This window comes from Callorhinus ursinus, unplaced genomic scaffold (genome assembly GCF_003265705.2).
Source record: "Callorhinus ursinus isolate GAN/ISIS: 27379988/994484 unplaced genomic scaffold, GSC_fseal_2.0 scaffold17, whole genome shotgun sequence".
Taxonomy (NCBI): Eukaryota; Metazoa; Chordata; class Mammalia; order Carnivora; family Otariidae; genus Callorhinus; species Callorhinus ursinus.
This window is the reverse complement of record NW_027397079.1, coordinates 36,942,068-36,965,962: the sequence shown is the minus strand read 5'-3', so window position 1 is coordinate 36,965,962 and position 23,895 is coordinate 36,942,068. Positions and strand designations below refer to the sequence as shown.

Below are 23,895 nucleotides of genomic sequence, written 5' to 3'. Positions count from 1 at the left end.
CCTGGGTGGCTCAGTTGGTTAAACATCTGGGTTTCCGATCAGGTCGTGATCTTGGGGTCCTGGGATGGAGCCTTGCATAGGGCTCCCTGCTTGACAGGGATTTTGCTTCTCCCTCTTCCTCTGCCCCTCCCCCCTGCTCATCCTCTCCCTCTCTCAAATAAACAAAATCTTTAATAAAATAAAATAACAATATGGGTGATAGAAGTTTCAGTATGAATAGAGAAAACTGAACTGAATAACTCATAAAATAATTTAAGAAAAAATTCTCAGAATTATTTAAGATTGGGGCACCTGGGTGGCTCAGTTGGTTAAGTGTCTGCCTTCAGCTTAGGTCATGATCCCAGGGTCCTGGGATCGAGCCCCCACATCGGGCTCCCTGCTCAGTGGGAAATCTACTTCTTCCTCTCCCTTTGCCCCTGCTTGTGTGTTCTTTCTCTCTCTTGCTCACTCTCTCTCTTTCTCAAACAAATAAATAAAATCTTAAAAAAAAAGAATTATTTAAAATGAATTTCTAGACCGATATTTTAAAACTTGGTTTCTTATATATGATCAAAATGCAAAATGGCATGAAATTTTCCCACAGCAATACTGGAAGTTGAAAGGCAATGGCACAATTAGTGAGGCAAGATAATTTCCAGTCTGTAATTCTAGATCAATTCAGAACTACAGAATTGAGATTTTTTTTTACTAAAAAACCCCCTTTCTTCCTAATGTGAAATAGTCTTCCTAATATATAAAACATGCAAACCAGAAGCAGAAAAAAGAGACTCTAATCTCATCCTGATTGAAGATAGTAGCCAGACAAAATCACAACCAAATCCAAAAACAATAGTTGCCAAATTTCGTGAGCTTTCAACCAAATGAAAAGATGGAAGAACCGTGTAAACAGTTGTCCTCAATCTGTATTTTTCATGAGAATCTCTATTAGGTCAAATGCCACCAGATGTCGAAGCAAACAAATCTAATGGCCAGTGGCTTAACAGATTTATGTCTTGCTCATGAAAATACCGAAGTGGATGAAACTCTCCTGGTTGATTCCCTTCGTAGCTCTGACTCGGGAACTGTAAGAGTCCCCTGCTAGATTATTTGAATTTAGTTAAGAGTAAAGGGAAAAATTGTATGCATCTTCACCTCGATACAGTTGAGCTTGGACAGGTGTCTCATTGACATCTCTTCTCTTGGAGAAGGGAGAAAACATTCTTAGATAATTGGCCTTTTTTTTTTTTAAGATTTTGTTTATTTGTCAGAGAGAGAGAGAGCCCAAGCAGCAGGGAGTGGCCGGAAGAGGGAGAAGCAGGCTCCCCACTGAGCAGGGAGGCCCACTTAGGACTTGATCCCAGGACCCTGGGATCATGACCTGAGCTGAAGGCAGACACTTAACTGACTGAGCCACCCAGGCACCCCATAATTGGCCATTTCTTATAATAAAGCAAAAGTGTAATAAAAGTCACTAATCCCCACCCACTGTTCAAGAATGGTTTGACTTGAAAGAACTACATATATTCTAAAATAATAATAATTAGAAAGGAATAAACATAGAGTATATGAAATATAAACATAAAATGTAAGATAGAAAAACACAAAATCCAAAGTGAATGAAAAAACTATATGTACTGCCTCATAGGTGCCACATATTGTTCTAAACGCTATACGTATATCCTGTTTTTCTAATTCTTTAAAACATTTTCTCCTTTACGGACCAGGAAACAGAGATTTAGAGAATTTAAATTATTATCCTGGGAAATTCTCTGGTAAGATGTAGCATTAAAACTCAAACCCAGAGAATATGAACCCAGAGATACGTTCAGTAGTTTAATCGTCTACCTTTATATATTCTGTTTAAAAGTTCCCTGAAGGTGCTCAGGATAAATGTAAGAGAAAAATAAATCTATTTTAAAAATAAAAGACATTGATAAAAGAACTACTGAATAACAGTAGACATTGTGCTAAAACCCCAATTTATCATATTATGGTTAGGTTTGAGTACAGAGAAAGAAATGAAATAAAAATGATGCTAGAGAAAAGCTAAGAATATATGATAGTTAATTTTTTAATTTTTTATTGTTATGTTATTCACCATACATTACATCAATAGTTTTTCATGTAGGGTTCCATGATTCATTGTTTGCATATAACACCCAGTGCTCCACGCAGAACGTGTTCTCTTTAATACCCATCACCAGGCTAACCCATCCCCCCACCCCCCTCCCCTCTAGAACCCTCAGTTTGTTTTTCAGAGTCCATCATCTCTCATGGTTCGTCTCCCCCTCCGATTTACCCCCCTTCATTCTTCCCTTCCTGCTATCTTCTTCTTCTTCTTTTTTTTCTTAACATATGTTGCATTATTTGTTTCAGAGGTACAGATCTGTGATTCAACAGTCTTGCACAATTCACAGCACTCACCATAGCACATACCCTACCCAATGGCTATCACCCAGCCACCCCATCCCTCCCACCCCTCACCACTCCAGCAATCCTCAGTTTCTTTCCTGAGATTAAGAAATCCTCATATCAGTGAAGTCATATGATACATGTCTTTCTCAGATTGACTTATTTGACTCAGCATAACACCCTCCAGTTCCATCCACGTCATTGCAAATGGCAAGATTCATTTCTTTTGATGGCTGCATAATATTCCATTGTATATATATACTATCCCTCCTTTATCCATTCATCTGTTGATGGACATCTTGGCTCTTTCAACAGTTTGGCTATTGTGGACATTGCTACTATAAACATCGGGGTGCACGTACCCCTTCAGATCCCTACATTTGTATCTTTGGGGTAAATACCCAGTAGTGAAATTGCTGGGTTATATGGTAGCTCTATTTTCAACTTTTTGAGGAACCTCCATACTGTTTTCCAGAGTGGTTGCACCAGCTTGCATTCCCACCAACAGTGTAGGAGTGTTCCCCTTTCTCCACATCCCCGCCAACATCTGTCGTTTCCTGACTTGTTAATTTTAGCCATTCTGACTGGTGTGAGGTGATTATCTCATTGAGGTTTTGATTTGCATTTCCCTGATGCTGAACGATGCTGAGCACTTTTTCATGTGTCTGTTGGCCATTTGGATGTCTTCTTTGGAAAAATGCCTGTTCATGTCTTCTGCCCATTTCTTGATTGGATTATTTGTTCTTTGGGTGTTGAGTTTGATAAGTTCTTTATAGATTTTGGATACTAGCCTTTTATCTGATATGTCATTTGCAAATATTTTCTCCCATTCTGTCGGTTGTCTTTTGGTTTTGTTGACTGTTTATTTTGCTGTGCAAAAGGCGTTTATCTTGATGAAATCCCAATAGTTCATTTTTGCCCTTGCTTCCCTTGCCTTTGGCGATGTTTCTAGGAAGAAGTTGCTGCGACTAGAGGTTGAAGAGGTTGCTGCCTGTGTTCTTCTTTAGGATTTTGATGGAGTCCTGTCTCACGTTTAGGTCTTTCAACCATTTGGAGTCTATTTTTGTGTGTGGTGTAAGGAAATGGTCCAGTTTCATTCTTCTGCATGTGGCTGTCCAATTTTATCCACACCATTTGTTGAAGAGACTGTCTTTTTGCCATTGGACATTCTTTCCTGCTTTGTCGAAGATCAGTTGACCATAAAGTTGAGGGTCAATTTCTGGGTTCTCTATTCTATTCCATTGATCTAAGTGTTTGTTTTTGTGCCAGTACCATACTATCTTGATGATGACAGCTTTGTAATACATCTGGATGTCCAGAATTGTGATGCCGCCAGCTTTGCTTTTCTTTTTCAACAGTCCTCTGGCTATTTGGTGTCTTTTCTGGTTCCATACAAATTTTAGGATTATTTGTTCCATTTCTTTGAAAAAAGTGGGTGGTATTTTGATGGGGATTGCATTGAATGTGTAGATTGCTCTAGATAGAATTGACATCTTCACTATATTTGTTCTTCTAATTGATAAGCATGGAAGGTTTTTCCATTTCTTTGTGTCTTCTTCAATTACTTTCATGAGTATTTTATAATTTTCTGAGCACAGATCCTTTGCCTCTCTGGTTAGATTTATTCCTAGGTATCTTATGGTTTTGGGTGCAATTGTAAATGGGATCGACTCCTTAATTTCTCTTTCTTCTGTCTTGTTGTTGGTGTATAGGAATGCCACTGATTTCTGTGCATTGATTTTCTATCCTGCCACTTTACTGAATTCCTGTATGAATTCTAGCAGTTTTGGTGTGGGGTCTTTTGGGTTTTCCACATAAAGTATCATATCATTTGCAAAAAGTGAGAGTTTAGTTCTTCTTTGCCAATTTGGATACCTTTGATTTCTTTTTGTTGTCTGATTGCTGTGGCTAGGACTTCTAATACTATGTTGAATAACAGTTGTGATAGTGGACATCCCTGCCACGTTCCTGACCTTATGGGGAAAGCTCTCAGTTTTTCCCCATTGAGAATGATATTCACTGTAGGTTTTTCATAGATGGCTTTTATGATATTGAGGTAGGTACCCTCTATCCCTATACTCCAGAGTTTTGATCAAGAAAGGATGCTGTACTTTGTCAAATGCTTTTCTGCATCTATTGAGAGGATCATATGATTCTTGTTCTTTCTTTAGTTAAAATATTGTATCACGTTGATTGATTTGTGGATGTTGAACCAACCTTGCAGCCCAGGGATAAATCCCACTTGGTCGTGGTGAATAATCCTTTTAGGGTACTGTTGGATCCTATTGGCTAGTATTTAGGTGAGAATTTTTTCATCCATGTTCATCAAGGTTATTGGTCTGTAATTCTCCTTTTTGATGGGGTCTTTGTCTGGTTTGGGGATCAAGGTAATAGTGGCCTCATAAAATGAGTTTGGAAGTTTTCCTTCCATTTCTATTTTTGGAACAGTTTCAGAAGAATAGGTATTAATTCTTTTTAAATGATTGGTAGAATTCCTCTGGGAAGCCATCTGGCACTGGGCTTCTGTTTTTTGGGATATTTTTGACGACTGCCTCAATTTCCTTAGTGGTTATACATCTGGTCAGGTTTTATATTTCTTCCTGGTTCAGTTTTGATAGTTTATACATCTCTAGGAATGTATCCATTTCTTCCAGATTATCTAATTTGCTGGCATATAGTTGCTCATAATATGTTCTTATAATTCTTTGTATTTCATTGCTGTTGGTTGTGATCGCTCCTCTTTCATTCATGATTTTGTTGATTTGGGTCATTTCTCTTTTCTGTTTGATAAGTCTGGCCAGGGGTTTATCAATCTTGTTAATTCTTTCAAAGAACCAGCTCCTAGTTTCGATGATCTGTTTTACTGTTCTTTTGGTTTCTATTTCATTGATTGATAGTTCCATTTCTTTGAAAAAACTGGATGGTATTTTGATGGGGATTGCATTGGATGTGTATATTGCTCTAGGTAGCATTGACATCTTCACAATGTTGGTTCTCCCAATCCATGAGCATGGAACGTTTTTCCATTTCTTTGTGTCTTCCTCAATTTCTTTCATGAGTATTTTATAGTTTTCTGAGTACAGATCCTTTGCCTCTTTGGTTAAATTTATTCCTAGGTATCTTATGGTTTGGGGTGCAATTGTAAATGGGATTGACTCCTTAATTTCTCTCTCTTCTGTCTTGTTGTTGGTGTATAGGAACGCCACAGATTTCTGTGCATTGATTTTATATCCTGCTACTTTACTGAATTCCTGTATGAGTTCTAGCAGTTTTGGGGTCAAGTCTTTTGGGTTTTCCACATACATTATCATATCATCTACAAAGAGTGAGAGTTTGACTTCCTCTTTGCTGATTTGGATTCCTTTGATTTCTTTTTGTTGTCTGATTGCTGTTGCTAGGACTTCTAATACTATGTCGAATAGCAGTGGTGATAGTGGACATCCCTGCCACGTTCCTGACCTTAGGGGGAAAGCTCTCAGTTTTTCCCCATTGAGAATGATATTCGCTGTAGGTTTTTCATAGATGGCTTTTATGATATTGAGGTATGTGCCCTCTATCCCTATACTCTGAAGAGTTTTGATCAAGAAAAGATGCTGTATTTGTCAAATGCTTTTTCTGAATCTATTGAGAGGATCATATGATTCTTGTTCTTTCTTTTGTTAATATATTAAATCACGTTGATTGATTTGCGGATGTTGAACCATCCTGGCAGCCCAGGGATAAATCCCACTTGGTTGTGGTGAATAATCTTTTTAAGGTACTGTTGGATCCTATTGGCTACTATTTAGGTGAGAATTTTTGCATCCATGTTCATCAAGGATATTGGTCTGTAATTCTCTTTTTTGATGGGGTCTTTGTCTGGTTTTGGGATCAAGGTAATGCTGGCCTCATAAAATGAGTTTGGAAGTTTTCCTTCCATTTCGATTTTTTGGAACAGTTTCAGGAGAATAGGTATTAATTCTTCTTTAAATGTCTGATAGAATTCCCCTGGGAAGCTATCTGGCGCTGGGCTTTTGTTTCTTGGGAGATTTTTGATGACTGCTTCAATTTCCTTAGTGGCTATAGGTCTGATCAGGTTTTCTATTTCTTCCTGGTTCAATTTTGTAGTTGATACATCTCTAGGAATGCACCCATTTCTTCCAGGTTATCTAATTTGCTGGCATAGAGTTGCTCATCATATGTTCTTATAATTGTTTGTATTTCTTTGGTGTTGGTTGTGATCTCTCCTCTTTCATTCATGATTTTGTTGATTTGGGTCGTTTCTCTTTTCTGTTTGATAAGTCTGGCCAGGGGTTTATCCATCTTGTTAATTCTTTCAAAGAACCAGCTCCTAGTTTCGTTAATCTGTTCTACTGTTATTTTGGTTTCTATTTCATTGATTTCTGCTCTGATCTTTATTATTTCTCTTCTCCTGCTGGGTTTAGGCTCTATTTGCTGTTCTTTCTCCAGCTCCTTTAGGTGTAAGGTTAGGTTGTGTATTTGAGATCTTTCTTGTTTCTTGAGAAAGGCTTGTATTGCTATATACTTTCCTCTCAGGACTGCCTTTGTTGTATCCCAAAGATTTTGAACAGTTGTGTTTTCATTTTCATTCGTTTCCATGAATTTTTTTAATTCTTCTTTAATTTCCTGGTTGACCCATTCATTTTTTAGTAGGATGCTCTTTAGCCTCCATGTATTTGAGTTCTTTCCAACTTTCCTCTTGTGATTGAGTTCTAGTTTCAAAGCATTGTGCTCTGAAAATATGCAGGGAATAATCCCACTCTTTTGCAACTGGTTGAGACCTGATTTGTGACCTAGGATGTGATCTATTCTGGAGAATGTTCCATGGGCACTAGAGAAGAATGTGTATTCCGTTGCTTTGGGATGGAATGTTCTGAACATGTCTGTGAAGTCCATTTGGTCCAGTGTGTCATTTAAAGTCTTTATTTCCTTGTTGATGTTTTGCTTAGATGATCTGTCCATTTCAGTCAGGGGGGTGTTAAAGTCCCCCACTATTATTGTATTGTTGTTAATGTGTCTCTTCGCTTTTGTTATTAATTGCCTTATATAATTGGCTGCTCCCATGTTAGGGGCATATTTATATACAATTGTTAGGTCTTCTTGTGGGATAGACCCTTTAATTAGGATATATGTTCTTCCTCATCTCTTATTACAGACTTTGTTTTAAAATCTAATTTGTCTGATATAAGGATTGCCACCCCATCTTTCTTTTGGTGTCCATTAGCATGGTAAATGGTTTTCCACCCCCTCACTTTCAATGTGGGGATGTCTTTGGGTCTAAAATGAGTCTCTTGCAGACAGCATATTGATGGGTCTTGTTTTTTAATCCAGTCTGATAGCCTGTGTCTTTTGATTGGGGCATTTAGCCCATTTACATTCAGGGTAACTATTGAAAGGTATGAATTTAGTGCCATTGTATTGCCTGTAAGGTGACTGTTACTGTATATTGTCTGTGTTCCTTTCTGATCTATGCCGCTTTTAGGCTCTCTCTTTGCTTAGAAGACCCCTTTCAATATTTCTTGGAGGACTGGTTTCATGTTTGCAAATTCCTTTAGTTTTTGTTTGTTCTTGAATCTTTTTATCTCTCCTTCTATTTTCAAGGACAGCCTAGCTGAATATAGTATTCTTGGCTGCATATTTTTCTCATTTAGCATTCTGAAGATATCTTGCCAGTCCTTTCTGGCCTGCCAGGTCTCTGTGGATAGGTCTGTTGCCAATCTAATATTTCTACCATTGTACGTTAATATCTCTTCTCCTGAGCTGCTTTCAGGATTTTCTCTTTGTCTCTGAGACTCATAAGTTTTACTATTAGATGTCGGCGTGTTGACCTATCATTATTGGTTTTGAGAGGGGTTCTCTGTGCCTCCTGGATTTGATGCCTGTTTCCTTCCTCACATTAGGGAAGTTCTCTGCTATTATTTGCTCCAGTGTACCTTCTGCCCCTCTCTCTCTTTCTTCTTCTTCTGGGATCCAATTATTCTAATGTTGTTTCATCTTATCGTATCACTTATCTCTCGAATCTGCCCTTGTGATCCTGTAGTTGTTTATCTCTTTTTCTCAGCCTCTTTATTTTCCAACATTTGTTCTTCTATATCACTGATTCTCTCTTCTGCCTCATTTATTCTAGCAGATAGTGCCCCCAGTTTTGATTGCACCTCATCAACAGCCTTTTTGATTTCAACTTGGTTAAATTTTAGTTCTTTTATTTCTCCAGAAAGGGTTTCTCTAATAACTTCCATGCTTTTTTCAAGCCCAGCTAGTATCTTTAAAGTCATGATTCTGAACTCTAGGTCCGACATCATACTAATGTCCATATTGAATAGGTCCCTGGGTTACGGTACTACCTCTTGTTCTTTTTGCTGAGGTGATTTTTTTCATCTTGTCATTTTGTCCAGAGGAGAATAGATGAATGAGAGAACAAAATGCTAACAGGGCAAAATGTCCCCAGAAAATATACTCTAAATGAATCAGAAAAGACCTGAAACCGGTGGAAAAGAAAGGGAAAGAAAGAAAAAAGAAAGGAAAAAAAAAAGATAAAAACAAAAACAGAATAATACAAAAAAAGCAGAATATGATCAAATATGATCAGGCTAGTGCATAGATCAGTGCCACGCACTAGATTTTGGGCATATTTTGGTCTGTTAGAAAAAAGTGCCTCCTAAAATTTTAAAGGAAGAAAGACATATATGTACAAAATAAGGGTTGATACAATGAAGGGATGGAAGATGACTGTAAAGATGAAAAGTATAAAAGATTTTATAAAAGGAATTGATAAAATAAGACGTTGTTTGAAAAAAGAAAGAACAAGATTTAAAAAAAAAAAGGAGAAAAGTTAGTGAATATGATCAGGCAAGAGACTAGAACAAAGCCATACACTAGTGTTTTAGGGTATATTTTGATCTGTTAGAAGAAACTGTATCTCAAAATTTTAAAGAGAGAACAACTTATATATATATATGCCAAAAATAAGGGTAACTACTATGAAGGGATAAAATATGACTCTAAAAATGAAAAATAAAAAGTGTTTTTTTTAAAAAAGGGATTGATAAGATGTTGGTTGAAAAAGGGAAAAAGAAAAATAAAAAAAAACAGTTAAAATAATTAACTTTGATGAACTAATGAATCATGGTAAAAACAACCATGAATTACATGTGCAGTATTCCCCTAGCGCTGGAGTTCTCCCGTTCTCCTTGATCAGTAAACTTGGTCTTGGCTTGCTGGCTGTTCGTGCTGATCTTCTGGGGGAGGGGCCTGTTGCCGTGGTTTCCAAATGTCTTTGCCGGAGGCTGAATTGCCCCGCCTTGTCGGTCTGGGCTAAGCAAGCTGCTCCGGTTTTCTCTCAGGAGCTTTTGTTCCCTGCAAACTCTCGGTACAGCTTTGGACGACCAGGGCGAAAATGGTGGCTTCCCATTCTCCACCCGGAGGAGCTGAGAACTCGGGGCCCCACTCCTCAGTGCACCCCCAGAGAAAAGCAGCCACTCCCGTCTCCCTGGTCTCCGGCTGCACTCCGTGCTCACCCGGCCTGTGACCGAGCGTTTGTATCTCTGGCACCCGACCCCATGTGGAGTCTCCAAACCCAGCAGATCCCTGCGGTGTGTTCCTGCACCGCTCCTTCCAGGGGAGTTAGGGGAGTCTCCCCGGCTCTGCCGCTTTTTGGGTCCCTGCTGGAGGAGCAGTGGCCCGACTGGGCTGCGGATCACAGTTTATGGCAACCCCGAGCTGAGAGCCTGTGCCTCGGCTCTGTCTCTGCAGCCGGCTTCCCCGCTCTGATACCTGGGAGCTCTGCCGCACTCAGGCACCCCCGGTCTTTCTGTGACTCCAGGGATCCTGAGACCACACTGTCCCGGGAGGATTCCACCCCCCGCTTAGTCACTGCAGCAACGTCCCTCAGCGGAGCCAACTTCTAAAAGGTCCGATTTTGTGCTCGGTGGCTCTATCACTTGCCAGAAGCGGCCTACGGAGGCCCCCACCCCTGCCGTCTATCCTACTGAATATCGCCTTGGATTCACTTCTCCACACGTCCTACCTTCCAGTAAGTGGTCACTTCTCTGTTCAGAGAGTTGTTGCTACTCTCCTCTTCGATCTCCTGTTGAGTTCGTAGGTGTTCAGAATGGTTTGATCCCTATTCAGCTGAATTCCTGAGAGCAGAGGAAATCTAGGTCTCCCACTCCTCTCCCATCTTGCTCTGCCCCCTCTGTCCTGGAAGCTCTTTATCTCTCTTTCTATTTTCAAGGACAGCCTAGCTGGATATAGTATTCTTGGCTGTATATTTTTCTCGTTTAATGCTCTGAATATATCATGCCAGTCCTTTCTGGCCTGCCAGGTCTCTGTGGATAGGCCTGTTGCCAATCTAATGTTTCTACCATTATAGGTTACATATCTCTTCTCCTGAGCTGCTTTCAGGATTTTCTCTTTGTCTTGGAGACTTGTAAGTTGTACTATTAGATGTTGGGATGTTGACCTATAATTATTGATTTTGAGAGGGGTTCTCTGTGCCTCCTGGATTTTGATGGCTGATTCCTTCCCCACATTAGGGAAGTTCTCTCTTATAATTTTCTCCAGTATACCTTCTGCCCCTCTCTCTCCTTCTTCTTCTTCTGGGATCCCAATTATTCTAATGTTGTTTCGTCTTATGGTATCACTAATCTCTCGAATTCTGCCCTCGTGATCCAGTAGTTGTTTATCTCTCTTTTTCTCAGCTTCTTTATTTTCCATCATTTGTTCTTGTATTTCGCTGATTCTCTCTTCTGCCTCATTTATCCTAGCAGTTAGTGACCCTATTTTTTATTGTACCTCATTAATAGCCTTTTTGATTTCGACTTTGTTAGATTTTAGTTCTTTTATTTCTCCAGAAAGAGTTTCTCTAATAACTTCCATGCTTTTTTCAAACCCAGCTAGTATCTTTAAAATCATGATTCTCAACTCTGGATCTGACACCGTACTTATGTCCATATTGAGTAGGCCCCTGGCAGTCAGTACTACCTCTTCTTATTTTTGTTGAGGTGATTTTTTCCATCTTTTCATTTTGTTCAGAGGAGAATAGATGAATGAGAGAACAAAATGTTAACAGGGTAACAACGTGCCCATAAAATATACTCTAAACAAATCAGAAAAGACATGAAACCAGGGGAAAAGAAAGGGAGAGAAAGAAAAAAGAGAAAAACAAAAGAAAAAGAAAAAGATAAAAACAAACAAAAACAGAACAAGACAAAAAAATATGATCAAATATGATCAGGCTGGTGCATAGATTAGTGCCACACACGAGATTTTGGGTGTATTTTGGTGTGTTAGAAGAAAGTGCCTCCCAAAATTGTAAAGAAAGAAAGACTTGTATATGTACAAAATCAGGGTTGATACAATCAAGGGATAGAATATGCCTGTAAAGATGAAAGTCATAAAATTTTATAAAAGGAATTGATAAATAAGAAGTTGATTGAAAAAAGAAAGAAGAGGATTTAAAAAAAAGATAAAAAAGGCGGGGAGAAAATGTGATCAGGCGGGAGACTAGAACAAAGCCATACACTAGAGATTTAGGGTACATTTTGATCTGTTAGAAGAAACTGTATCTCAAAATTTTAAAGAGAGAACAATTTATATATATATGCCAAAAATAAGAGTAGCTACTATGAAGGGATAGAATATGACTCTAAAAATGAAAAATAAAATTTTTTTTAAAGGGATTGATAAGATGTTGGTTGAAAAAGGGAAAAAGAGAAATTCAAAAAAGAAAAGACAGTTAAAAAAATTAACTTTGAAAGACTAAAGAATCATGGTAAAAAAGCCATGAATTCTATGTGCAGTATTCCCCTAGTGCTGGAGTTCTGTGGTTCTCATTGATCAGTAAACTTGGGCTTGGTTGGCTGTTCTTGCTGATCTTCCAGGGGAGTGGCCTGTTGCCCTCGTTCTCAAATGTCTTTTCCAGAGGCGGAATTGCCCCGCCCTTGTCAGTCCCGACTAAGTAATCTGCTCGGGTTTGCTCTCGGGAGCTTTTGTTCCCTGCAAGCTTTTGGTAAAGCTTTGGAGGACAAGAGTGAAAATGGCGGCTTCCTAATCTCCACCCCGGAGGAGCCAAGAACTTGAGGCCCCGCTCCTCAGTGCGCCTCCAGAGAAAAGCAATCAATCACTCCCATCTTCCCGGTATCCGGCTGCACTCCGTGCTCACCCGGCCTTTGACCAAGCATTTCTATCTCTGGCACCCAACTCGGTGTGGAATCTCCAAGCCCAGCAGATCCCTGCAGTGTGCTCCCACGCTGATCCTTCCAGGGGAGGAACAGGAGTCTCCCTGCATCTGCCGCTTGTTGGGTCCCTGCTGGAGGAGGAGTGGCCCGACTGTGTCACCAATCACAGTTTATGGCAACCCCAACCTGAGAGCCTGCGCCTCAGCTCCGTCTCTGCAACCAGCTTCCCTGCTCTGATACCTGGGAGCTCTGCCACACTCAGGCACCCCTGGTCTTTCTGTGACCCCGAGGGTCCTGAGACCACACTGTCCCAGAGAGTGTTCCACCCCCCGCTTAGCCACTGGAGCGACGTCCCTCAGTGGAGCCGACTTCTAAAAGTTCCAATTTTGTGCTCCACTGCTCTATCACTTGCCAGAAGCGGCCAACGGAGGTCCCCTCACCTGCCATCTTCCTCCTGAATATTGCCTCGGATTCACTTCTCTGCACGTCCTACCTTCCAGAAAGGGTCGCTTTTCTGTTCAGAGAGTTGTTGCTATTCTTTTCTTTGATCTCCTGTTGAGTTCATAGGTGTTCAGAATGGTTTGGTCCCTATCCAGCTGAATTCCTGAGACTAATCGAAATCCAGGTCTCCTACTCCTCTGCCATCTTGCTCCATGCCCATGATAGTTAATTTTATATGTCAACTTGGCTGGGCTACATTGCCCAGATGGTCATATTTTCTGGGAATTCCTGTGAGCGTGTTTTTGAATAAGTTAAAATCTAAATCAGTGAACTTTGAGTAAAGCAGATTGTCCTCCATAATCTGGATGGGGCTCATGCAATCAGGTGAAGTCCTCAATGAAACAAAAGGATTGACCACCTCTTTAGTAAGACAGAATTCTCCAGATGATTACCTTTGTACTGAAACTGTAGCATCAGCTCACCCTGGGTCTCTAATCTGATGGTTTCTAGACCTGAAGTACAACATCAATTCTCACTGGGTTTCCAGCCTACTGGCCTTTTCTTTCCAGGTTTTGAACTTGCTAACCTCCATAATTATGTGATTCAATTCCTTATAATAAATCTAATTATAAGAAATAATCATACACATCCTACTGGTCCTGTTTTTCTGGGGAACCCTGAATAACTGAGTATAAAAGACTGATAATGGCAATTCAAGATAATAAAAATGTCATTAATGAATAAAGTACACCCATGATATTCCACATTATTAAAGAATAATTTTTTTGAAAAAAAAAGTCCTGAATTAAAAAAAAATCTTAAGAAACCCTAATAAAAAACATTGAGATATAATATGATTAATATATTAGACTTTATAAATAAATAAGGAACAATCTTAAAGGCATCTTGGCCTCAAAGTCACCCATAAAAGTAGAGAAACAGACTGGCTTTGGCCTTTGCCAAGTGAAGTGCTTATAAGATAGTGCATAATGTATATGTAGGATGCATAGAACAGCTTCTCTTGATGGCATAAAAATTCCAACAAATTTTTATCTAGTCAAGTTGCCATTATAGTATAAAACCATTTGTACTTTTTCAAGAATTTTGAGACTATAGTATGTATGGGACTTTGAGGCACTATGCTTTAAGCCAGTACAGCAAAACAGAAATGAAACAATTTAACAGATTTATGTAGAAAACCACAGGACCATATCGATAGTTCCAAAAATATCATTTGGTCAAACTCAACATCCATTCATGATAAAAACTAGGATGTAGAAAACTTCCTTGATCTCTCTGTGCCCCCTCACATGAGCATAAAAAATAAAAACAGCCATCTGCAAAGTAGAAAGAGTGCTCTCACCAGATGCCACATCTGCTGGTGCCTTGATCTTAAACTTCCTAGCCTCCAGAACTGTGAGAAGTAAGTGTACATTGTTCAAGCCACCTCGTTTATGGCATATTTATTAGAGCATGAACTGACTAAAATAGCCTGTCAGATTAGAAATAGTGCAAGGCTGTCTGCCCTCACTATTTCTAGCAAACTTTTTTCCTAGAGTTCCTAGAGAGTTCAATAGGAGAAAGAATAATAAAGGGCACACTGTTTTGAAAGAAAAATCATGTCCTTTTTTTTTTCAGTGACCTAACTCAGTACATAGAAAATTTTAAACAATCTCCACCAAAGTTATCAGTACTAATAAGAAAGTCTAACAAGGTCACACGAAATAAAGAAATTGATATGGTTAAAATATTTATTTTCCTCAAACGGATCTGTAGATTCAGTGTAATCCCAAACAAAATTCCAGAAAACACTTTTGTGGAAATTGTTCTCAATTTTATAAAGAGCGATGCAAACTACTCTCATAGTTTTAAAAATAAGAACAAGATGAAGGACTTACATTATTTTTTTCTTAAAGAGCCAGAGAGTAAATATTTTTGATTTGTGGGGCAGATGGTCTGTTGCAGCTACTTCACTCAACATTTGTGGCATGAAGAGAGCGTAGAGGATGTATAAACAAATGGGTATGCCTCTGTAACAATAAAATATTTTTCTATAAAACAGGTGGCCATATCTCAGGCCATAGTTTGCTGACCCCTGCTATAGAGATGCATATTGTGTTATTGATATAAATGTAGACATATAGATCAGTAGATCAGAATAGATCAGAAATACACCCACATGCTGTGGCTGATTGATTTTCCACGAAGGTGCTAATAAAGACTTTGAAAGACTAAAGAAGGACCTATTCAATGAGTGGTGCTAAAATACTTGATATTCACATGAAATAAAATCAATTTTAGCCCTTATTCAGAAAAACTGAATTAGAGCATGGACTTAAATGTCAAAGCTAAACAAAATTTCTGGGGAACTTAAGAGAAACCAAATTAATGAGCCATAAGCCTGTGAAAGATGTTCAGTTATGAAAGATGTTCAATATCATTCATTAATCATCAGGGAACTGCAAATTAAAACCTCAATGAGATATTTATGCCGACCAATAGGGATGGATACAATGACAGAGACTTATAATACCAAATACAGGCAAAAATATGGAGTAATTGGCACTCTTTTTATTTCTTGGTAAAAATGGAGAATAATCAAACTGTTTTAAAAAGAAATCTGGCATTTTTCAGAGGAATGTTGAAAAAGAAAAGCAGAGCTGTGGCATCACAATTCTGGACTTCCAGCTCTATTACAAAGCTGTCATCATCAAGACAGTATGGTACTGGCACAAAAACAGACACATAGATCAATGGAACAGAATAGAGAGCCCAGAAATGGACCCTCAACTCTATGGTCAACTAATCTTTGACAAAGCAGGAATGTCCAATGGAAAAAAGTCTCTTCAACAAATGGTGTGGGGAAAATTGGACAGCCACATGCAGAAGAATGAAACTGGACATTTCCTTACACCACACACAAAAATAGACTCAAAATGGTTGAAAGACCTCAGTGTGAGACAGGAGTCCATCAACATCCTAAAGGAGAACACAGGCAGCAACCTCTTCAACCTCTAGTCGCAGCAACTTCTTCCTAGAAACATCGACAAAGGCAAGGGAAGCAAGAGGAAAAATGAACTATTGGGACTTCATCAAGATAAAAAGCTTTTGCACAGCAAAAGAAATAGTCAACAAAACCAAAAGACAACCAACAGAATGGGAGAAGATATTTGCAAATGACATATCAGATAAAGGGCTAGTACCCAAAATCTATAAAGAACTTATCAAACTCAACACCCAAAGAACAAATGATCCAATCAAGAAATGGGCAGAAGACATGAACAGACATTTTTCCAAAGAAGACATCCACATGGCCAACAGACACAGGAAAAAGTGCTCAGCATCACTCGGCATCAGGGAAATCCAAATCAAAACCTCAATGAAATAATCACCTCACACCAGTCAGAATGGCTAAAATTAACAAGTTAGGAAATGACAGATGTTGGTGGGGATGCGGAGAAGGGGGAACCCTCCTACACTGTTGGTGGGTATGCAAGCTGGTGCAACCACTCTGGAAAACAGTATGGATGTTCCTCAAAAAGTTGAAAATAGAGTTACCGTACGATCCAGCAATTGCACTACTGGGTATTTACCCCAAAGGTACAAATGTAGGGATCTGAAGGGGTATGTGCACCCCGATGTTTATAGCAGCAATGTCCACCATAGCCAAACTGTGGAAAGAGCCAAGATGTCCATCCACAGATGAATGGATAAAGAAGATGTGATATATATATATATATATATATATATACACACACACACAATGGAATACACACACACACACAAACACACACAATGGAATATTATGCAGCCATCAAAAGGAATGAGATCTTGCCATTTGCAACGACGTGGATGGAACTGGAGGGTATTATGATGAGCGAAATAAGTCAATCAGAGAAAGACATGTATCATATGATCTCACTGATATGAAGAATTCTTAATCTCAGGAAACAAACTGAGGGTTGCTGGAGTGGTGGGGGGTGGGAGGGATGGTGTGGCTGGGTGATAGACATTGGGGAGGGTATGTGCTATGGTAGCACCGTGAATTGTGTAAGGCTGTTGAATCACAGACCTGTACCTCTGAAACAAATAATACATTATATGTTACAAAGAAAAAGAAAAGAAGAAGAAGAAGATAGCAGGAGGGGAAGAATGAAGTGGGGGGAATTGGAGGGGGAGATGAACCATGAGAGACTATGGACTCTGAGCAACAAACTGAGGGTTGTAGAGGGAGGGGGTGGGGGGATGGTTTAGCCTCGTGATGGGTATTAAAGAGGGCACGTTCTATGTGGAGCACTGGGTGTTATATACAAACAATGAATCATGGAACACTACATCAAAAACTAATGATGTAATGTATGGTGATTAACATAACATAAAAAAAGAGAAAAAAAGAAAGAAATCTGGCATTTTTGTCCTACTTTACACACCCATAATTACCATATGACTCAGGTATTCCCTTTTAAGAATTTTCCAAGAAATTTAAAGAACATAATTGCACAAAGACCTCTACATGGATATGCATAGTTTTATTTATAATAGCTACAATTTCTAAATAATCCAAGTGATCATCAACAGGTAAATGTATAAAGAAATTGGGATATAATTGTAAAATGACACACTACTTAGCAATAAAACTAATGAATTATTAAGAATCACAGCATAACAGATAAATGCTGAGTGAAAGAAGCCAGATATAAGAGTATGTGACATATGATTCCAGTTTTATGAAATTCTAGAATAGATTATTCTAACCTATGGTTAGAGAGAGCAGATCATTAATTGCCTTGAGTTATGTGTGCTCTTGACTTGGAAGAGGGTGATGGAAACATTCTTTGTCTTATTTATAGAAATGGTTACATGGGTATATACATTAATATCAATTTATATAACTGTGATAGAGTTAACATAAATAAAGTATAAAAACAATGAGAAATTAAAGGCAATTTGGGAGAAAGATGATGGGAGTTAATTTAGCTTGAAGGTTGGAGGAGGGTCTAAGAGGAAAGTTTTGAGAAAAGGAAACATGGCTTTTCCTTCATTTCACTAACTTTTTTGAGGATTCTAATTATAAAGAATATAAGAGGAAAGCTTTTGATTTGTTCCTAAAATTTTTATTTGGAATCTCACCTTATTTTTTCAGGGGCCTCCATCATCTTATTTTGCTATCACTTATATCTATATCTTTATGTATCTGTAGCGAACTATCCTATCTATCTATCATCTATCTATCTGCCTATCATCATCTGTCTGTCTATCCCTTTCTCTCTGTGTGTGCGTGTGTGTGTGTATATATGTGAGAATAACAAACAATATAAGAATTTTTTCTTATAGAATGTTTTATTTTTATGTTTTATTTAAATGTTTTATTTTTATGTTTTATTTAATTCATGTCCTCTGTTTTACAGAAAGATTCAGATGAACTATTGGAAAGAATTCTGAAAATACAAATCATTATGGATAAAGCTTTGGTATGCATTATTGATATTGATAATATTTTTGTTTTGTGTTTAAATTCAAAGGGAATATGAAAATGAAAATTCCACTTGTCTGAAATACAGGTATATTTTACTCTGTTCAAAATATGTATCTGAGTGTAGCAGGACATAAAGAAATGTCAATTGCCTTTGCATTGGCATTGAGGGGACTAGTATTTATAGTATTGATTTCAAAATCAATATAGAATTCTAGCAAAGATGTATAATTTGTATGTATGAAGAGTTCTACTACATTATAATCTAGTCAATTATAATGAGCTGCATATATTTCTGGATCCGCCCCAAATAGTGATGAAACTCTTACATAAATTAATTTTTATTTTTAAAATAAGCTATTTAATTATTGAATTGGAGATTCCTGTTATTAAAAAGTATCTTTTATAAGATTATTTTATGCTTTATAATTTCTTGGATTCTCTTAAATTCTCTGATGGAAATTTTATATTTTAAAAATGGGAAGAATTATTCATAGGAATGTTCATTTAGTTAGGGAATATATTTTTTAAAGATTTTATTTATTTATTTGAAAGAAAGAGCATGAGCAGAGTGAGGGCAGAGGGAGAAGCAGACTCCCCGTTGGTCAGGGAGCCCATGGTGAGACTCCATCCTGGGACTCCGAGATCATGACCTGAGCTGAAGGCAGACACTTAACCAATGAACCACCCAGGTGCCCCAGTTAGGGAAATTTTTGTTTATATAATCAGTTTTTAGCAAAGCCATTATGTTTAGCAATTATGAAATCTGATCTTTCATTATTACTGATATTTTTGCATAAGGTCTGTCAATAAGTGCATAATTTTCAAAATTAGTTTTTGTTGATAAAAGGAAATATTTAGATCTTTACATAATTTTTTATAAAAACAGCAGGAAAAAGTAGACAACATAATAATAAAGAAAAAAGCACATATAATTTTATATGCACATTTCCTTTCTTTTATTTAAACATGTATGTGTAAGTTCTTATACCTTTGTTTTGTATATGCTGTTCTGTAAATTATTTTATAATGTTTTCCCACATATTAATGAAATATATTATTTCAATTTAATTTTAACATTCACCTAGTGTCTGATTAATATATTTAATATAATTTAATGTATTTTACTAGCTAATGCCCTTTGGGGGCATTTAGATTTAGGTTTTGGTTGTTACATGAGGAATAATACTCACAAGCATTGAAATTATGCTCTGCCACAGCTGCCCCCATGAAGTTGCTAAAATTAAATCTAGACGGCCTACTTTCCTCTCTCCATTTAACTGAATACCTTTTTCCTTTCCAATAAAAACAGAAGGCATTTTCAATGCAAATGTCATCATGAGAAAACAACAACAAAGAACTCTAGAGCTTTTATATCTTATGATTAGTATTCCCTCTTTTTTATGTTTATCTGTCTTAAATTTTAAAGTATGACTTTGTAAACTATTTTTTTCCTTACTCAGATAATCCCTGCTTTTTCATTAGAATGTTTAGTTGATTTATGTTTATCAAAATTACTAATACTGTGGATGTAGGTTAAGTACTGCTATGCTCTTAGTGTTCTACTCTTCCTATTAGTTATTTGTTCTTTTGTTCCTCCTTTACTACCCTTGGATTAATGGGTTATTTTTAGTTTTTATCTTTATCTCCTATATTGGTTTTTTCTGTGATCTCTCTTTATCCCCCACATCTTACCCCAGTGGTTTCTTTATTGGTTTGAATTTACATTCCTAACTAGAATTAATATTATATCACTTCACATATAATGTAAAAGCTTTATAACACTAAAGTTCCATTTAACCCTGATGTGGATATTAACTCCTTAACAGATACAGCATTTGCAGATATCTTCTCTTGTTCAGTAGGTTTCTTTTCTGTTTTGTTAATGATTTCTTTCACCATGCAAAGCTTTTTTTTCCCCAAAAGCTTTTCATTTTGATGTAGTTCCAATAGTTTATTTTTGCTTTTGTTTCCCTTGCCTTAGAATAAATATCTAGAAAAATGTTGCTATGGTTGATGTCAGAGAATTATTCCCTGTGCTCTCTTCTAGGATTTTTATGATTTCATGTCTCACATTTACATCTTTACATTTTGAGTTTAGTTTTGTGTATGATGTTAGAAAGTGGTCCAGTTTCATTCTTTTCATGTAGCTGTCCAGTTTTTGCAACATCATTTATGGAACAAATTGTTTTTTCCCCATCATATATGCTTGCCTTCTTTGTCATAGATTAACTGGCTATATAATTGTGGGTTTATTTCTGGGCTTTCTATTCTGTACCATTGATCCATGTGTCTACTTTTGTGCCAATACCATATTGTTTTGATTACTACAGCTTTGTAATATATCTTGAGATATGGAATTGTGTTACCTCCAGCTTTGTTCTTCTTGCTTAACATTGCTTTGGCTATTTGGGATCTTTGTGGTTCCATTACAGAGCCATGAAATAGAATGACGTCATGCTATTTGTGACAACATGGATGGATCTAGAAGCTATTGTGTTAAATGATGTAAATCAGACTGAGAAAAACAAGTACCATATGATTTTACTCATATGTGGAATCTAAAAAAATAAAATAAACAAGAAGCAGAATTAGACATATAAACATAGAGAAAAAACTGATGGCTGCCAAAGTGGAGGGAGTTGGGGATTAGGTAAAATGGGTGAAAGGGAGTGGGAGATACAGTCTTCTAGTTATGGAATGAATGTTATGGGAATAAAAGGCACAGCATAACATTAGAAATAGAGTCAATGATATTGTAATAGCTTTGTATGGTGACAAATAGGAGCTACATTTGTGGTGAGCATAGGGTAATGTTTATACTTTTGGAATTACTATGCTGTACACCTGAAACTGATGTAACGTTTTGTGTCAACTGCACTCAAATAAAGAATTAATGAAAATAATTGTAAAAATAAACCTATGTGATTTTTTTAAACCAAACTTATCAATTTATACAGGACCTAAGGACCATAAACTCTTTTGTAATTTCTCGGCACCCTGTGGTCTCAAATCCAGCTTCTAATTTTTTTAATTTTTTATATAAATTCAATTAGCCAACATATAGTACATCAATAGTTTCAGGTGTAGTGTTCTGTCTGTGATGTTATTATATTTTACTTTGCCATGTGTTATAAACCACAAAATAAATTATTTTTTAAATATTCAATTGTTTGAAGAAATTAAGGAAAAGAAAAAAGAATTTAATTTTTCCCTCATGTTTACCATTTTCTTTTTTTTAATTATTTTTTAAAATTCTTTTTTCTATTTTTTTTTAAAGATTTATTTATTTTGAGAGAGTGAGAATGAGAGAGAGAGAGAGAGAGTACATGAGAGGGGGGAGGGTTAGAGGGAGAAGCAGGCTCCCCGCTGAGCAGGGAGCCCGATGAGGGACCTGATCCCAGGACTTCAGGATCATGACCTGAGCCGAAGGCAGTGGCTTAACCAACTGAGCCACCCAGGCGCCCCCATGTTTACCATTTTCAAAGCTCTTCTTTCCTTCTTATAAGTCTGTGTTTCTGATATTTCTGTTTAGCTTGTTGATGAATTTGCTTCAGCTTTTGCTCATCTGAAATCATTTTTATTTCATCTTCACTTTTTAAATATTTTATTTGGAAATATTTTCAAACTTTCAAAAAAGTTGCAAGAATTGTGCTATGGTGAGCGATGTGAATTGTGTAAGACTGTTGAATCACAGATCTGCACCTCTGAAACAAATAATACATTATATATTAAAAAAAAAAAGAAGATAGCAGGAGGGGAAGAATGAAGGGGGGAATCGGAGGGGGAGATGAATCATGAGAGACAATGGACTCTGAAAAACAAACTGAGGGTTCTAGAGGGGAGGGGGATGGGGGATGGGTTAGCCCAGTGATAGGTATTAAAGAGGGCATGTTCTGCACGGAGCGCTGGGTGTTATACGCAAACAATGAATCATGGAACACTACATCAAAAACTAATGATGTACTGTATGGTGATTAACATAATAAAAAAAGGCAAGAAATAGTTATACTCTATTAGGATTTATTAATATTGTATCCCATTATCACTTGTGCTCTATTTGAAAGTAAGTTGTAAATTGCATCATGGAGCTTTTTTTTTTTCAGTGTATGTTTACCTAGAATAAGATCATTATCTTATATAACCACAATAGGGTTATCCATGTAAGGAAAAATAACATTGTTAAAATACTTTTTATCAAGTCTACCATAACTTAATTGCGTTATAGTTGGACAATGTGATCTAAGTGACAATGTTTTATATTCAAAGAACTCTTTAATGGCCTAATATGGGTGAATTTATACAAAACTTCCATGTATGTTTGAAAAATATATATATGTGTATATATATATACACATTCTTTCATTGTTTTATATAAGCCTTTATTCACCTTCACTCATACCACACATGCTGCACTGTGCATAAATATACAATATGATTTATTGGAAAAGAGAAATAGCAAAGTACAAATAGTTTCTAGAGACCTAGGAGGATAACATCTCTTTTGTCTGTATCAGACAACTCTATCCATTACATTTTTTTTTCTGTTAGTAGTTTTTGGCAGACCTGCTGCAGATTTTTGAAGCTCTCAAGCTGCCACTTTTCATGTTTTCACCAAAAACTTAGAAATGTGTGTTCACATACAACTAAAGTATTTAAGAGAAAATATGTGATTTTTGTCTCCTTGAATGAAGACAATTGCTTGAATTTATTTTTATTATTATGGTACATTGTTTATCCAGGATATGTAGTATGTAATCTTATTGTAATGAAGATAAATGGTGACATATGATATAGCAGGTAAAAATGACTTAGTAGCTTAGAGATTTGAGTCCTGCTTCTTATCTTTAGTAGTTATATGATCTTGGAAACTTACCTTTCAAACCTCCATTTTATATGTGTAAAGAGGAAAATAATCACAACCTTCTCATTTTAATATTATTGATTAATATGCAAGCTCCCTAGGTTTAAGCTTAAAACTTACTAAGCCATTGATAAACCTTAATTCTGTTTTTTTTCCTTTCACTGAGCACCACCTTATTTTAACATTTTATATCCATTTAAAATGTGGTACTTTAAAGAGGGTACTTTAAAATGGAGCACTGGGTGTTATACGCAAACAATGAATCATGGAACACTGTTCTAGAGGGGAGTGGGGAAGGGGATGGGTTAGCCTGGTGATGGGTATTAAAGAGGGAATGTTCTGCATGGAGCACTGGGTGTTATACATAAACAATGAATCAGGGAACACTACATCAAAAACTAATAATGTAATGTATGGTGATTAACATAACAATAAAAATAAAAAAACTAATGATGTAATGTGTGGTGATTAACATTAACAATATAAAATTAAAAATAATTAATTAAAAAAATAAAATGTGGTACTTTAGTAATTTTCAGTAGTGAAAC

The 23,895-nt window shown here is 37.0% G+C and overlaps 1 protein-coding gene across 3 annotated transcripts in view; it reads left to right on the top strand.

The window, feature by feature from the left end:
• LOC112834772 (A disintegrin and metallopeptidase domain 3-like) overlaps nt 1–23,895 on the top strand; it is a 166,961-nt gene that overhangs the window by 52,255 nt on the left and 90,811 nt on the right. For all 3 annotated transcript variants that reach the window (XM_025886247.2, XM_073902517.1, XM_025886246.2), the window contains exon 7: nt 18,419–18,481. In XM_025886247.2, coding sequence (XP_025742032.2) covers nt 18,419–18,481 — 63 coding nt within the window. The remainder of the gene's footprint in view (nt 1–18,418; nt 18,482–23,895) is intronic.